This window comes from Aythya fuligula, chromosome 3 (assembly GCF_009819795.1).
Source record: "Aythya fuligula isolate bAytFul2 chromosome 3, bAytFul2.pri, whole genome shotgun sequence".
Lineage (NCBI taxonomy): Eukaryota > Metazoa > Chordata > Aves > Anseriformes > Anatidae > Aythya > Aythya fuligula.
The window spans coordinates 70,998,075-71,013,029 of NC_045561.1; the positions used below are offsets into that span (position 1 = coordinate 70,998,075).

At 37.5% G+C, this 14,955-nt stretch overlaps 2 protein-coding genes across 2 annotated transcripts in view; one reads left to right on the forward strand and one right to left on the reverse strand.

The window, feature by feature from the left end:
• AK9 (adenylate kinase 9) overlaps positions 1-9,415 on the reverse strand; it is a 66,803-nt gene extending 57,388 nt beyond the window's left edge. Inside the window, exons 1-5 of the mRNA XM_032184460.1 lie at positions 9,299-9,415; positions 6,692-6,755; positions 3,952-4,004; positions 3,771-3,867; positions 254-366 (exon numbers count right to left, since the gene is read on the reverse strand). Coding sequence (XP_032040351.1) covers positions 254-366; positions 3,771-3,867; positions 3,952-4,004; positions 6,692-6,755; positions 9,299-9,415 — 444 coding nt within the window. The remainder of the gene's footprint in view (positions 1-253; positions 367-3,770; positions 3,868-3,951; positions 4,005-6,691; positions 6,756-9,298) is intronic.
• Positions 9,416-10,566: 1,151 nt separating this feature from the next.
• The window catches only part of FIG4 (FIG4 phosphoinositide 5-phosphatase), a 65,496-nt gene continuing 61,107 nt past the window's right edge, over positions 10,567-14,955 (forward strand). The window contains exon 1 of the mRNA XM_032183675.1: positions 10,567-10,712. Coding sequence (XP_032039566.1) covers positions 10,647-10,712 — 66 coding nt within the window. The 5' untranslated portion in view covers positions 10,567-10,646. The remainder of the gene's footprint in view (positions 10,713-14,955) is intronic.

The window sequence follows — 14,955 nt, forward strand, 5'->3', positions numbered from 1 at the left end:
GTCATCTGTACAGGAGTGAAAAGACTGTAGCTCTTACTGAAGTTATAGGAAATGCTCATTATTTTATATGATCAGTGCTTATAATGCAACCAGTTAGTGTAATTATTTCCAATATAAAAGAGAACGATATATTACTCCTCAATAAATACTATACTCAAATGCATAAGAGAAAATACTATCTTTTGACTTATGCAGTATGTAAGTTTACTAATAATTAGGCAAATGACTAACAAGTTATTGAATAAAACATTACCTTAATGTTAATCAAGAAATCTGGTTTTAATTTTAGATTTTTTATTTTCTCTATTTGCTGTGAAACAGTCATATATTCCTCTGAGAGAGAAGGTAATCCACTGAGAACGTAACCTGCCAAACACATTTTATTAAATACATGTATATCTTTTAGAACATTATGACAAATATACCAGTTATACTGATCTCCTTTAAATAACACATCTATTTAGTGGCACAATTTAAAACCACGTACATGACATAACACTGTTACAAAAATCGTGCACCCATGTCCACTCTAGATGAAATACAGACATAAGAGTGTATTATTTTCGACTTAATATGGGACTCTTAAAGTCTGTTAACTCACTTAAGAAATGTTAGAAATATGTAGACATTAAGGATCATACTCAGACCACCTGCTTCATATGCCTAACTCAGCCATTACAGCTGACTAAAAGGAAATTAGCTTTTAGTAACTTTTTTTTTTCCCCCACTAAAAGTCATTGTGAAAGGTATTGCACAAAACAGCCACTCTATGACACATAGCATTTAAAGCATTTTAAATAGGAGTCTAAGCTTTTTCTACAGGCTTTAAAGGCCATTATTGACAATAAAGGAAGCTGAACTCCTCTGCTGGATACACAGTGCTCCTAGATGTTAAATTTTCTCAGAAGGAGGCAGTATGCACACAGTATGCATAACAAGGCACATGACTTGGCAAGCATCCATTCACTAAGGATTTGCAATACGAGTCCTTTTCAGCAAAGGCACTGACTATACATGACAGTAGTGTAATACCTTTTTCCTAGTATTAGTGTGCTCAGACCCAGAGAGATTGGAACCGATAGCTTCGAGTACTGTAACTACCAAAAACTACGTACAATGAAGAAAGAACTGCTGTATAGCAAGGAAATCAATATTCATGAGGCCAGAATGAAAAACTAAACAAGAATTGAGCTGATTTTTTTTAGCTTAATGATAAGAATATTCCCTTCATGAAATGCTCCAAATGCTTAGACTTGTATGTGATAACATTTAAATTCAAGTCTATGCAACACAAAAACATAGCAGCAGCCTCTGTAATGGGTACTGGAACTGAGCTCTCTGGGGAGTTTCGATCCACAGATGTAAAATTTATGGAATAGCATTAGCAAGAGAAAATATAGAGCACAATCATTCCTCTGGGAAATGAAAATCTAAGTTGACACCTCTAGAGGATTCTAGCAGGCAGTGAGATATGGGGAGCCTGCACAGCCTCCGCTTATAAAAAGCTGGTTAACAACAGCTGATGTGAGAAGAATGTGAGTACAACATCTGCACAGATTACTCGAAACTGTTTGCTCTCTGAGAGGGTCTTTGCCCTAAGGCTGATAACGCTGTCAGGAAACTAACAATGAAGAAGTTTACCTATATGACAACCATCAACCAGATCAAACATTAACCAAGGTAGTATCAAGAGACTTTTGAGAAAAGGAGTCATCTCGAAAAGAAACATTAAGGTCTCTTACCACAAATTGTAATGCTTCTTTAAAGTGATAATAAGGTAACAGCAGCCAAACCGGTTTGATGTGCCACATTCTCTTCTTCTAGGCCTGACAGAGCAGCCTCCACGCTGGGTGCTGTGAGTAACCTGCATTTCAGCTGCTGGACTGACAGCCCAGGCTATGTGATGCACACTCTGAGTGTGTGCATGGGAATTTCTGGGGCGTTTTCTCACTGGTGTGTGGATCAGCAATTTGGAGGAAATAGCACACACAAGGCTGCAACATGAACATTTCCAACAGAAAGTGTGCCTAAATAGGTGACTGTGTGCTCTCAGAAGAGGGAATGTGTGCTTATAACCCCCACCCATGTTTGAGAGAGGGTTTTAATGCATAACCATGCAAGTTTGAGTGTACTCCTTGGAATTAGTTTTAGGAGTTCAGAAATTTGTAGGTGTTTATTAAGATTTGGCAAGTGCCTAGTGCTGTGGTTTATTGCATGCCTGATACTGAACCTATTCCCTGATCATCAGTTCACTGACCTGATCATCAGTTCACTGATTGCCAGCTAATTACGTGTCGTTAATAAATCAATAAACAGCCTTGGTCTTGATATGGTTTAAATAATAATAATTGAGCAGTTTTCTCTGGTAACAATGACACAGAACTTTCTTTGCAAATACTATTTACGCTAACATGGTATGAACTTCTTATGCTTTTATTGTTCTACTGAAAAAAATTAGCAAGCACACCAGCTACAGGGAGGTTACTATTCTGTAAATTCTTACCTAAAATACAAGTGTGCTTGTTATTCTCCAGTCCTTCAGTGGCTATGTTAATTTAAAAAGAGACACTGCTTATTCTGAGAAATAGCTTAGCGGCTTCATATCTGACCTCCTTAAGAACTCAAAGAATTAAACTCCACTTAGTGACTTAAACTTTTAAAATACCATCTTTTGTTTTAGCACTTTTAAATACCTCTGACGCATCAGTCCCCCACATAGAAGGTGTTTATTTTCTAAGTCAGAAGAATATAATTGAAATAATCCCTTACTGTGTGTACTGTTTAGAAACTTCAATTTTGCAATGTTAACAACTAAAGTTAAAAGTAAAACCTCAGCCTCTCATATAACTGTTTATCTTTAATGAATGTTTAATGAATAAATAACAGCCAATTAACAGATTAGTTCCTGCTGAAAGCCTACTTAAAATCTCCAAGGATTATATTAAAATAACGGTTGCTAAACAAAAAAAAATAGAGAGAGAAAATATTTAATGAATAGAAAATACTTAACAAAAAACTGGGTTTGGAGTTGAGTTCTAGTTAGTAGAAAAAACAGCAAAGCCATAGGTTATTCTATCCCTTGTGCATTTGGGGGATTTGTAATACAAAAAATGGCTTTACTACAACAACAAAACTTTTATCAACTTTTTTGTTTACAGTCTCTAGAATCTCTGTGGTCCTCTGTGATACATCTATGACATTCATCATCAGACTGACTCAGAGAGGGGAACTTAGATGACACAGATGTCTCTGTAGGCCTTTATTGAAGTCCTGACCAGACAGAGTAACATTATTATCATTAGCATTACTATTCCTATCTAACTTGCTGTGACAAAATGGAAAAGCAAGCAAGCCCATACTACTTCACATTTTAAATAATGATTTTCTTTTTCTATACCTTAATTTTTTTTAAAATATTTTGGTAATTTTTTTTTTTTTGTTACATAAGTATTCAAGTCAAAAAATCTGTATTTTAAATCCCATAACATTTACATCCTCTGCTAAATGAGAGTCATTGCAACACTTAAAATTTGGGGCAAATTAATTTTCTCAAAATTAACACAATATAGGATTGGCACGATGCTTTCTTATCTCCCACGTTGGTAAATTAATCCCTACCTACACTCTCAGTTTAGAGATGCTCTGCAACCTTAGGAGCACAAGAAAAGTTGCTACAGTCTAATATAAAATAAACTATATTTAAGCAGTAACGGATGTAAAATGTGACAAAATTATAGATACTTTATTCTTGGAAATTTAAACATACTTACCAAAATGAGCAGCTTCTGGTGACTCAATCTTTTTCAGAATCATTTCTGTAACCAGTTCTTCAGAAATACTTTGACCTTTGAAAAGCAATTCTTGACACTAAGACAAAATGCAAAACATAGCCTTATTTAATATATATTTGTCAGGAATGTGACAAAACTTACTAGCACATCATACTTTTACCTTAAGCCCATATTCTGTTTCTTCACGAATATTCATTTCAATTACTTCCAAAGCTGAAGAAGCACATCAGACAGAATAAAATTAAAACAATTCATAAATAAACATATACATGCGTGTACATGCAGACAAACATACATAGACAAATACACAAAGGTAGGTATGTGTGCTCCAAGATAATTCTGTGATGAAACACTGCATAGCAGCAAGCCAGACTATTTTTTGAATGACAGCCATTATATTGAGGGCCTTTATAATATTTTGTCCATCCAGAACTTGGTGCTTTCTAGCAATGGATGGGTAAATTACCTTCCCTACAATTCAGGTCTATGTAGTAAAGATAGCAGCCTTGCAAGTTTAACTAATGATTTATATCATATTAATATGACTGTTGTGTAATCCAGAGAAGAATATTTGAGCTCAAACACTTACAAATTTTAAAAGCAAGTTTTAGAAAAAGAACTGTTCAAACAGAGAAAATCATCTGTTTTAATAATGCCCTTAAAAGCCTACTCCTTATATGGTCTAAATAAATCATTTAATTAATTACCCAGTTTGACACCCCTCAAATTCAAAGGTCTTCCTTCCTGCTGTCTCTCTGGACAGTGACATCATGGCAGAATGATCCTGGAAGTCTTTCACACTTATTGAAATTAGCAGATGCTCACAAAAATTTTCAAGAATGACCGTTAAGGTTACATATATATTACCGAATAAACCAGGCCAGGGAATGTTCCTGAAGCTAGTGGCTCATGCTTATACAGCTAAAATCTTTCTCCCCAAAACACAGTGGCTGTGTCCAAACTACTATTAGTAGTGATGATGACTGTCACAAATATTCCCCACACAGTAAATGGCTGCTTGGGATACTACTACTTGGCAGGGAGTCAAAACTGGCCCAGGGAATGCACTGACAAACAATACAGACCACTGAAAAATGGTATTGTACATGTACCCCTGTCTGGTTTATTTATGACCTATCCACTGAATAAACGAATAGACAGTATTTTGTCACATTAAAAGACTGTGAACACTTTTCATATTTAATAATTCTTAAACTTGGATTGTTTTCCAGATAAATAACACAGTGCAGGCCAGATACTGACACACTGGAACAAGGCCAGTGGCAGGCATCAAGATGATTAGAAGGAGAGGCCAGAAGAACTGGTCTTATTCAGCCTGGAGAAGACAGGCTGAGGGCAGCTCTTATTGCTGTCTAAGACTACTTAATGAGAAGGCACAAAATCAAAAGCACTCTCTTCACAGAAGTGCTGAGAGGACAAGATGCAACAGATGCAAGCAGGACAATGTGAAATTCCAATTAGGTAATTCTGATTTTGGTCTGACCTATGTTTTGGACCAGGTATTAATTTTTTTTGTTAGACTATCCCATTATTTAAAAATACTATAATTATTTAAGTTAAAAAAAAGGCACTTGATAAAACTGACTTTTATAATACTATAATTCCAAGCCTTTAAAATAAAATAAAGATACTTCATTTGATAAGTAAACCTATATATTCACAGAAATATGAAGTGCTACACTGTCCACCAGAGGGCTTTTATTAGAACAATAAAAAAATACTGGGGCACATTTAAAAGAAAAAATGTAATGAAAATTGATAGATAAAGAGTTAATTCACAATGCCTGTACAAATATATACCATAAAATTAGATTTATAATTTGGTATCCTCAAAGAGTCATTCAAGAAATTTCTACATAATTCAGGTTACTATATGCCTTCTTTTTCTTCTACTTAAAGTAAGGTATTATCCTTCAAACAGGTAGGACAAATCTGGTAGAAAAAATATCTTCTTTTTTTTCATAAGGCTTAAGGGAATGGATTACAATTTGTGAATACAACATCACACATCCAAAACTTTACAAGAGATTAATATATATATATATATAGTGTATATATCTATATAAGTTACAACTGACAAAATTGGTATAAAAGAAAACTGCCAGATAATTATTTTTTATGGAAACCCACTTTCTTGCTGAGGTACCTCAAAATGAATAAAGCCCTCTAGCAATATATTTAGGGGGAATATAATGTAAACATCGGATTTCACTCTACAGACTTAAAAATCTTTGATGAGACGGACTGTAAGAAATGGAGCTGAATGGCTTAGAAGATGAAATAGTATCTTCTAGTCTGGTGTATGATGCTTACTACAAAGCATCTACTATGGTAAACTTAGCTAAACTTTGTGAAATAAGCCATTGGACGTATTTGTTTTAGAAACTTGAAAGTGCCAGCTGCCATTCTTTCACTGATTTCTTACACTAATTCAAAAGCTGTGCTTCTGTTTCCTGGAGTACATCCCCCCTTGTATTAGCACTGCATAAATACAGAGAGGAAAAATTCTCCTATTTTCTCATGGTCTGTATCAGAAAATGTCTGTGATCCCTGGACTTCAATCAGTTGCCTCCACATAAACAAGTAGGGTCACATGAAGTACCTCACATGACTGAGAATGTAATTTGATTATATATAGGCTTTTGAGAAAAAAAAAAAAAAAAAAAAAAAAGGGGCGGGAGGGCAGTTTTTAAACCTCTTTATACCTAAAAGTCTATTTTTGAGCAATTGTGTACCTGGCAAAATGATTACTTGGTCTTCATCAGTAGTCTTTGATGCAATCAGCAACATATCATTTTGAATTACCAGGAAAAAAGGATATTCTAAAACAAAAGGTATTATGAAGCCAATGCAATGTTCCAAATATAGTGTATGTTTACCTTCTATATAAATGCATTTCCATATTTGTGCTAGTTTTCTAGCTAATGTTTTCTTTCCAGAACCCTTAAAATGAAAAATACACATTTAAAAGAAAAATAGTCAGAATGAAAAAAATTCATATTACACAATAAATCATATATATTTTACATGATAAAAACAGTTAAAAGCAGCCATTGTGAACTCTGCACTGGACAAACACAAACATTTATTTTAATACCATCCCTTATTTTACACTTCCCAGCATTGCTAATATACTGTCACTGTCCTTTGCAGTTGACTATCTCCAAAGCAATGGTATTGGTTTTGTTTCTGAGAAATTCTTTTTAAAACTCAGGTATGATTTGTCCATAAATTCCTTTGAGAAACTCTCCAGGATTAAAATTATCTTCAGTCTCAGAGAAAATTATGATTAAAACCTGTATGGTCATATTTCTGAATAAGATACATAGGGATAGTGCTTTTTGGCTAAACAATGAAAACATAACTATTGCCCTTGTTACTCCATAGACCTGTTTTAGATTCTGACAAAATGTTAATCTTATCACTTAAATTAATCCCAAGGAACCAACATCACCAAGAATAATGAGTCCTCTAAGAGTATGGCTACCTGAATGGGATATTGCAAATTCACCATCTTCCACCCTTAGGATTAGTCCCTTTTGACGAGGGTATTCAAAAAGACCTTTTTTTTTTTTTTTTTTTTGCCAGTCTGTTTGTCTGTTTGCCCTAGATAAATTTTGTTATTGAAAATAGTAAAAACAAAACAAACAAACAAAAAACAGACACAAATAAATCGCACTCCCAGTTAACTCTGTATCAAACACTCCAGCCTAGTCATAGCTTGCATCTTATAGATGTGACAAGAATATACGCATTTGTTTTTGCTTTAATGGCACTATTTTTTTAGCTGAAAAGAAATATCTTAAAAAAGACAGATTGATGCATTAGCCATATAAATACAAGGTATTATCATAAAAATAGAAATTTAATACTCTGTCCTCTTGGCCAGGACAGTTCATTTTCAATCCTTTGTTAAAATTTGCAAACCTATTAAGTAATAATGTCAATCATTTACTGAATGTAATGATTTCAGAAGATAATATCTATTTCCTAAATGTTTTTGCATTGTCTTTCACTGGGCATTTCATGCTGTTTTTGTTTATAAAAATGTAAAGTTACTTTTTCCATTTAGAGTTAGAAGTTTGAGCTTTGTTTAAAACTTGAGAAGCCAGACCACTGTAGCTGTCTACTGAGCTGACTGCATTCTTTCATGTCTCACGCTGACCAAAGGGTCACTTGTCAGCTATCAGCTTATGTTCTGTCTCTGTGAAGCTTGTATCTCAGCTACTTGCAGAACAATACCCTGGGTTCTTTCCCATTTTGCTCAGGTGTAAAGATTTGCAGTTAACCTTTACCCAGCAACTGGTGCCAAGAAGTAAGAAAGGATGCAGAGCAAACACTAGAGCCTCAGGCTTGCTGAAATAAGTTTTTGAAGAAACCGAATGTTGTAGCTGCATCTTGGCTGTATGGACATTCCCCATGACATAATCTGTCACTGTCATGTAACGATACATCCTGGCATACCGCACCACACAGGATAGGTGTGCATTAGTATGTGGTGTGGCCCAGACAGGGGGATGTGGAGTGTGATTTGGTGGGTCAATAAGCACTGAAGTTCAGGTTGGTTGCCAGCTCTAGGTGCACATCACTTAACTCTGCCTGGATAGCACAAAGCAGATTTATGTACGGTCATTTCAGACTGTGTTGTAGTACCTACTGAAATTACACGTACATGCAGAGGGCAAGCTGCTAGAAGACCTTGTGTTCACACGGCTTCCCGTGCTCTGAAGGCACTGTCATGGATAACTGCAGTGCTTAAGAGGAAAGCAGCTTCCAGTGTATCAGTTGTATGTTTTGGTGCATACCAGGTTTAGTTCAGACTTAAGGCATGTAAAAAGAACCCCCTTCAGCACACTAAGGGGCTAATGTAAGAGTCTCCCATACTTGGGAAGAAGAAATCTGAGAAGTCTATAATTACAAAGTATCAATCTTTCCTAAGTCAAGGAGGCCACAAATTATTTGAGAAAAAGGGAAAGCTTCAACTATAATTCTAATATAGCGCAATTCTTCTTATCAGGATACCTAGAAGGATTTCAATTATTCCCAATCATATAACATCTAATTATGTCAAAGTCATTTAAATATTTAATATCTCATTGCATGCCTCTAAGTCAGTACATTAACCTGAAAGTTCTTTTATGCCTATTTATGTCTTTGTCAAGTTTACTAAAAATTAGAATATTAAAATAACATAAAAACAATCTGGTTGCCAAGTAGTATTTTGCATATTTGCCAATATGTGACTTTATTTATACTAATAATGCTTTCAAGTGCATTTAACCTGTCATTCAGGCCCCAAAATGGCCTCGGTCAATATGATCAATATACTTACCTCACTCTACAGGATTTGCAAAGTGGAAAAGATAAAATATAAAGTAAATGCCTGCTTTTCTTCAGTGTTACTAAACCAATGCTTTTGAAAGGAAAAGTAACATTACTAGCAGCGTATTTGAAGAAAAAGAATTAACTTCTATCACACATCTTACGGGCTTTCCAAGGACAATTAAGCAAGTGGGCTTGGACAACAGAAAGGATTTTTCAGCTTCATCTTCATCAAAGATGTCTGTAAAGGACAGAGCTTGTTTTTCTCCTTGTGAAGCCATAATGTATCTAAGACTGAAAGAAAAGACAGCTTGTTATAAAATATATTTTACATATGTATAAAATGACACATTCTTGAGGGAACAGAATAATAACACGATACAAGGCAAACTGCTTTGTAACAGCAGATGTAATAAGAAGGAAAAGAATTTAGTGAACATACACAATGCATCCAGCCTTAAGAGAGGATGTGCTTCGGAAAAATAAGGGATTACTGGAGCCACCCCTGATGTAATTATGCTGATGTTGATAACAACTTATCCTCTTCTTTCTGACTCTCCAACTGTTCGTAGTATTTCTTAAAACAGCCTTTATTTGTTTTGTTGCCTTTTCCTTCCTTACCCAATTACCACATGGCTGGAACTTCTCTCTGGTCCCTGAAATGGGCCTTGCCAGGACCTCTTGTGAGCTTCAGGCAGAGAGGAGCCCCACCACTGCCAGCAAACTACTCACTGTGTCCACAGCCAGGTAGAGGCATAAAGCTTTGCAGAATTAAATCACGGCTCATGATCTGTCCCGCAATCCTCTGGTAAATCCTGGGACATCCAGCGCTATGCCACAACGGGAAACAAATTTCTAAGTAAAGTAAACTAGAGCAGAAATTGGGTGCACCTTTCAAACAAATTGAGTCCAAAAACGTGAGGAGCGCGACGAAAAATGATTTGAAGAAGGCAAAACGAGAACTCGCTTTTTTTTTTTTTTTAAGAGGGCTTCTTAAGTCTCAACCTCCCCCAGAAAATTCACTTTTGAGTTAAAAACCAAAAAAACCTCCTTCAGAACGAAAGGCCAGGAAAGGTTATCAGCTGAGACACGTTGAGAGAAAGAGAGAAAGATCGTTAGGGCCGACATTTTAAGGTTAAAAAACAAAACACAGGCACAGCCCCCCCCACCCACCCCTGCCCCCTCAGCGCCCGGCCCCGCACCTCAGCTCGCCCCCGGGCCGTTACAGGCGGCAACGGCCGCCGCGCGCGCCGCCGCCCTGTGTACCCCGTCACCATGGCAACCCCAAAGCCACGCCCCCTTCCCCGTCTGACCACGCCCCCTTCGTGTGGCCACGCCCCCTCCAGCCCCCCGCGGGGGAGCCCACGCGCGGCGCCGCCCCACGCCGCCCCCCCGCCTCACGCCGCCGCGCGCATGCGCAGTGCGTCCGGCCGCCGGGGAGCGCCCAGTGCGGCCTGTGGGGCCGTGTCGCGACAGGCGGGCCCCTGTCGCCTGTCGCCCCACGCGTGAGCCATGCCGGCCGCCGCCGCGCCGCTGATCAGCTGCGTGCAGAAGCTGGTGCTGTACGAGACCAGGGCCGTAAGTAGCGGGTGGGCCCGGCGGGGAGGCGGCCGGTGTGGTGTGGGGCCCTCTGAGGTAACCCTGAGGTAACCCTGGCCCCACGCAGCCTCCTCCTTTCCTGTCACTGCGCCCCACGCTGCTGTTTCCTCTCGGATCTGAGGTAACACGAAACTGTATCCCCAAAATTCACGATGGAAACCGTGAGAAGGCGAGGAAAGGATGCCTTAGGTTGTGAGCACAGTGGAGTTTACACCAATCCTGCTGCCCATTCCTGTAAAAGGCCTTTGTATCAAAAGACAAAATGGATGATAAAGTAAAAAACAATTCAGAAAGTGTTTTTTTTTCCCTTTTCTCTTTATTTTTTTCTCCTTGAGATAAGAATGCGCTAGCATTATTGGAATCAAACAGGAAAGACTCCTAGAAGTGAGGAGAACTGAGTTCACGGCGTCAATTGAAGCAACAGAGAGCAAAATTCTGTGTTTTCTATTAACATTTATATTTAGGGGAGTTGCTAAGACTTTTTGAACAGCTTGGATCAATAAGTACCATGGAGATGCAAATTATATCTCTTGCTTATCCTGGGAAGTTGAGGGCTTGCTTGTTTAGAAGTCATCGAACTGAAACAGTTTCATTCAGATCAATTCCAATAATCTTTCATTTTACGCATATGTTTACTGTTGAAATGCACACCAGAGGGCAGCCAAGATACTTCAGGAATCTGAAGAAGAAACAAAAGATATTTTCTTTTCTTCTTCAGAAGATTGATCTTGTGTGTTTGCCCCAAGTGACACCCACCTGAAAGCAGTAGGCTGATTCACTGGAAATTTTCATTCCCCGGAGGTGGTCTGACATTGAGCAAAGCAACTTGTGCCATCCCTGTAAAAGCATATCACTTACCCATTTTCAGCGTTTTATGAGGCTTAATTAATATTATTTTATTCTAATCAGGTTTTTCTACAGTCTTTGTCTCCATAGTACCCAAATGACTTCCACAAGTTTATTAAGCAATGTGACTTGCATAATTACTTGTGGATTTTTCTGCCTTTTTCCCTCAGGAAAACTCTGTGGGTTTTTTATGCATTTAATTTCTCCTCAAAATAATTTGAAAGTTTTTGTATTAACAAAACGAGGTCATAGAACCTGGTTAGCTTATGCTGAGGTTAGTCTGTAGTCAGACAGGAGAAACTGTAATGTAAAAAATGATTTGACAGAAAAAGCTACACAGCTTTTACAGAATTATGAAGTGCACTGGTTTATATAGATGGTTATTTATATAGGTGGTTATAGATAGTATTTGAAAATTATTAAAAGTAATGAACCATCTACTGGACCATCTAATTAGCTATCATAATTTTCTAGCTAGAAGTTGCTGTGAAATTTTGTCTCTCTGGAGTGACTTCATTAACAAGAGAGAAAGAACCATCCAGGAATGGCGATGACATAGCGGAGCCGAGGATGGAGCTGGGGCAAGGGCAGGAGTTTTGTGAAACTCAGGAAAATGTTGTTTCTGTCTTAAATGTCTTGGTGTAGTGCCAGGTATATGGGCAAAAAAAAGGAGAAATTTATTCTTAATGGTGTGTGGGGGATCTGAGACCATTTATAAGTACAGCAGTGCTTGGTGGAATAACAGTAATGAGAACACAATGAGTTTTGAAGGGTATATGCTATTCAGCTGGAAGAAAAACACTAAAGCTGCAGTGTGGAAGCACAGCACTGCATAGGAAAGATATGCCTTCAAAGGCCTGCTGAGCTTTTTTTTTTTTTTTTAAGTGGCAGATAGTTTATTTCCTTTGTCCTGTTTTCTCTCAGGGGTCATCACGTGTTCACTATGTCAAAAGGAGAGAGGTACTCATATGGATTTAGTTTTGCTGTGAATCCACTTTTCTGGTTGGGATGATAAGGGATTTGTGGATAAATGACCACAAATCAATGCACTTAAATGTAGTGGATGGATGAAGAAAAATAGGTATTTTCTATTACTATTTTTTCTTTTCAAAACTAAGTCCTCAGACAATTATGTTGAAGACTTTATAGACCTGAATGTGTTTTTTAGATTCCTTTAATCTGAAGAGCGAAAATTTGTAGGAATCTAATCCACAGTCTGTGAAGGTGGAGAGGCGTGTGATGGGTCTTACATTTCACAGAAAGTTTTAAGTGGAAACCAAGGAATTACTGGCCAAAAAACTGAGTTTACTCCCTGACATCTTGATCTCTAAAGAGAGCACTGCCAAAAGTCATGCTCAACTGATCACTGCAAAGGATGACAGAGCAGCTGCAGAAGTTTCTTCAGGCATGTGAATAAGAACAGAATGAGAAGTAGACCTGCATAGAGACCTGCATAGAGAAAGAGGAAACAAACTAGCTAGGTTGTTATGGCCCTACAATGAAATGAGCATTTATCTTATTTTTAAGTAAGAATGACCATAGTGAGTGAGGGGAAAAAGATAAAATGAGTTTATGAAAAGGGAAACGATCAATGTTGGGCTAGAAATAAAATTGGATGTATTCAACATGCTCTGGTTGGAGGGTAATACCTCCATGCTGGAAACTTGAAGACAGGCATGCAAAACTGTGGTATTGCTGTAAATATTTTCAACAAGCTGTTCAAGTTCAGGGTGACGCTGTGACTGGAACATCAAATGAAATGCTTAATCCATTCTGAAGTCCTGTGCATAATTTTCTGGAGGAAAGTAATTGAAAATTGAGATAAGTGACATAAAGTGCAGTCTAGACTCTGAAAGATGCAGCCAGATTAGTCTGATTGTTTTGCTTATCTTCATCTAAAAATTAGATGGTCTTACGTATTTAAACCAAATGCTCTGCTGAGGTGCAGTGCTATGAAGAAAGCTTTTGGCTTCACACATGGAAGGGAGGTTAGCAGAGAAGTTAATTGTAAAGTGAATAAGGAATCATCTCATGGGGGGATTTTATTTTTTAAGTAATGGATTTAGGACCAATATATTTTAGCATTTACAGTAATGATTGTGACTCCAAATGGGGCTGAGTTCTGAAATATTGCCAATAATTAGGATAATCAGAGTACAAATAGCATGAAATGGTGATAACCCTCAAAAGAAATAATTTGAAATAGAATGGTATACTATGAAACAATGCACCTAGGGACAGATTACACACCAACAGAAGTTTGGTGAGAGTTTATCAATTCAGAAGGTATAGAGGAGGAAGGTCTGGGTGTTTTATCTGAAAAAAAGATGGAAGGTTGAGCTGCTGAAGTGCAACTGTGAAAAAGGCAGATTTGTTCTATTGTGGTATGGTCATTAATGAGAAATACTAATGTATCTGTATAATGAGACCTTGTTTGGTGTATTGAGTGTGGATGAACAGAAAGTGTCCACAAAAAATAGAATTCATCATGGAAAAGGTACAGTGAAGGTCCAAAGAGGTAACAGGTGCTAGAGATACCTCTCTTAGGAGGGTCAGGAATGTTTCTTTAGTCTGTTGTAGCGAGTGCTGAAAAGGGATCCAGTTACTTATGTTACTAAGAGCATTCCAGTAGAATACGATGCTAAAGAGAGGAGAAGTATTTGGCTAAAGGAATATGTATAGATGGATGGTTAATAAATTTAGCTGAAAATTAGAAGGGAGTATCTTGAGATCCTCAGCGGAAGCAGCAAGAACAAAGTCCTGACTGGGACAGAAACACTTTGGTTGCACTGGGACAGAAAAGAATTACCAAATGTTGTGAATTTAGGATGGGGAGTAAGTAGCCATTTCTACGTGCCCTGAGAGTGGTGTTTGGCAAGCTATGGTTTAAAATTTCCCATCTTGAAAGTGTTTGAGGAACTTCAACAGACTGGGGGAAGTATACAACATGCTAGCTGAGTTTTTGCTGTTTCCAGAAACATCTTTTTGCTCCTTCTCTCTACCTTTCTTCATGTCATTCCACCAGTTTGTCTGAGAGATGAAAGATACTCCCATAAGAGCTTGGGGCTCTATAGAAAGAAGGAGTATAGTAAAGTTTTTGCTATGCCTTATGTCTAGGTGCAATGACTCTTCTCCCTGTCTCTGCTATAGTAAAGAGGCTGAACCTATATACTTTTAAAGTTTATATAATGCCTCGTTTAAGCCATGAAGAATTTCAGATTTACAATCAAGTTCACTATGTATTAAGACTACCACAAAATTATGAGGACAAACAAAAATTTGCAGAAGTTTTTTGTTTTGCTTATACTCCAACTCCTTTTAGAAGAAGCTATTTTTACTGGTTTGGCTGAATCAAGAGATTGATAAGAGAGGGTGT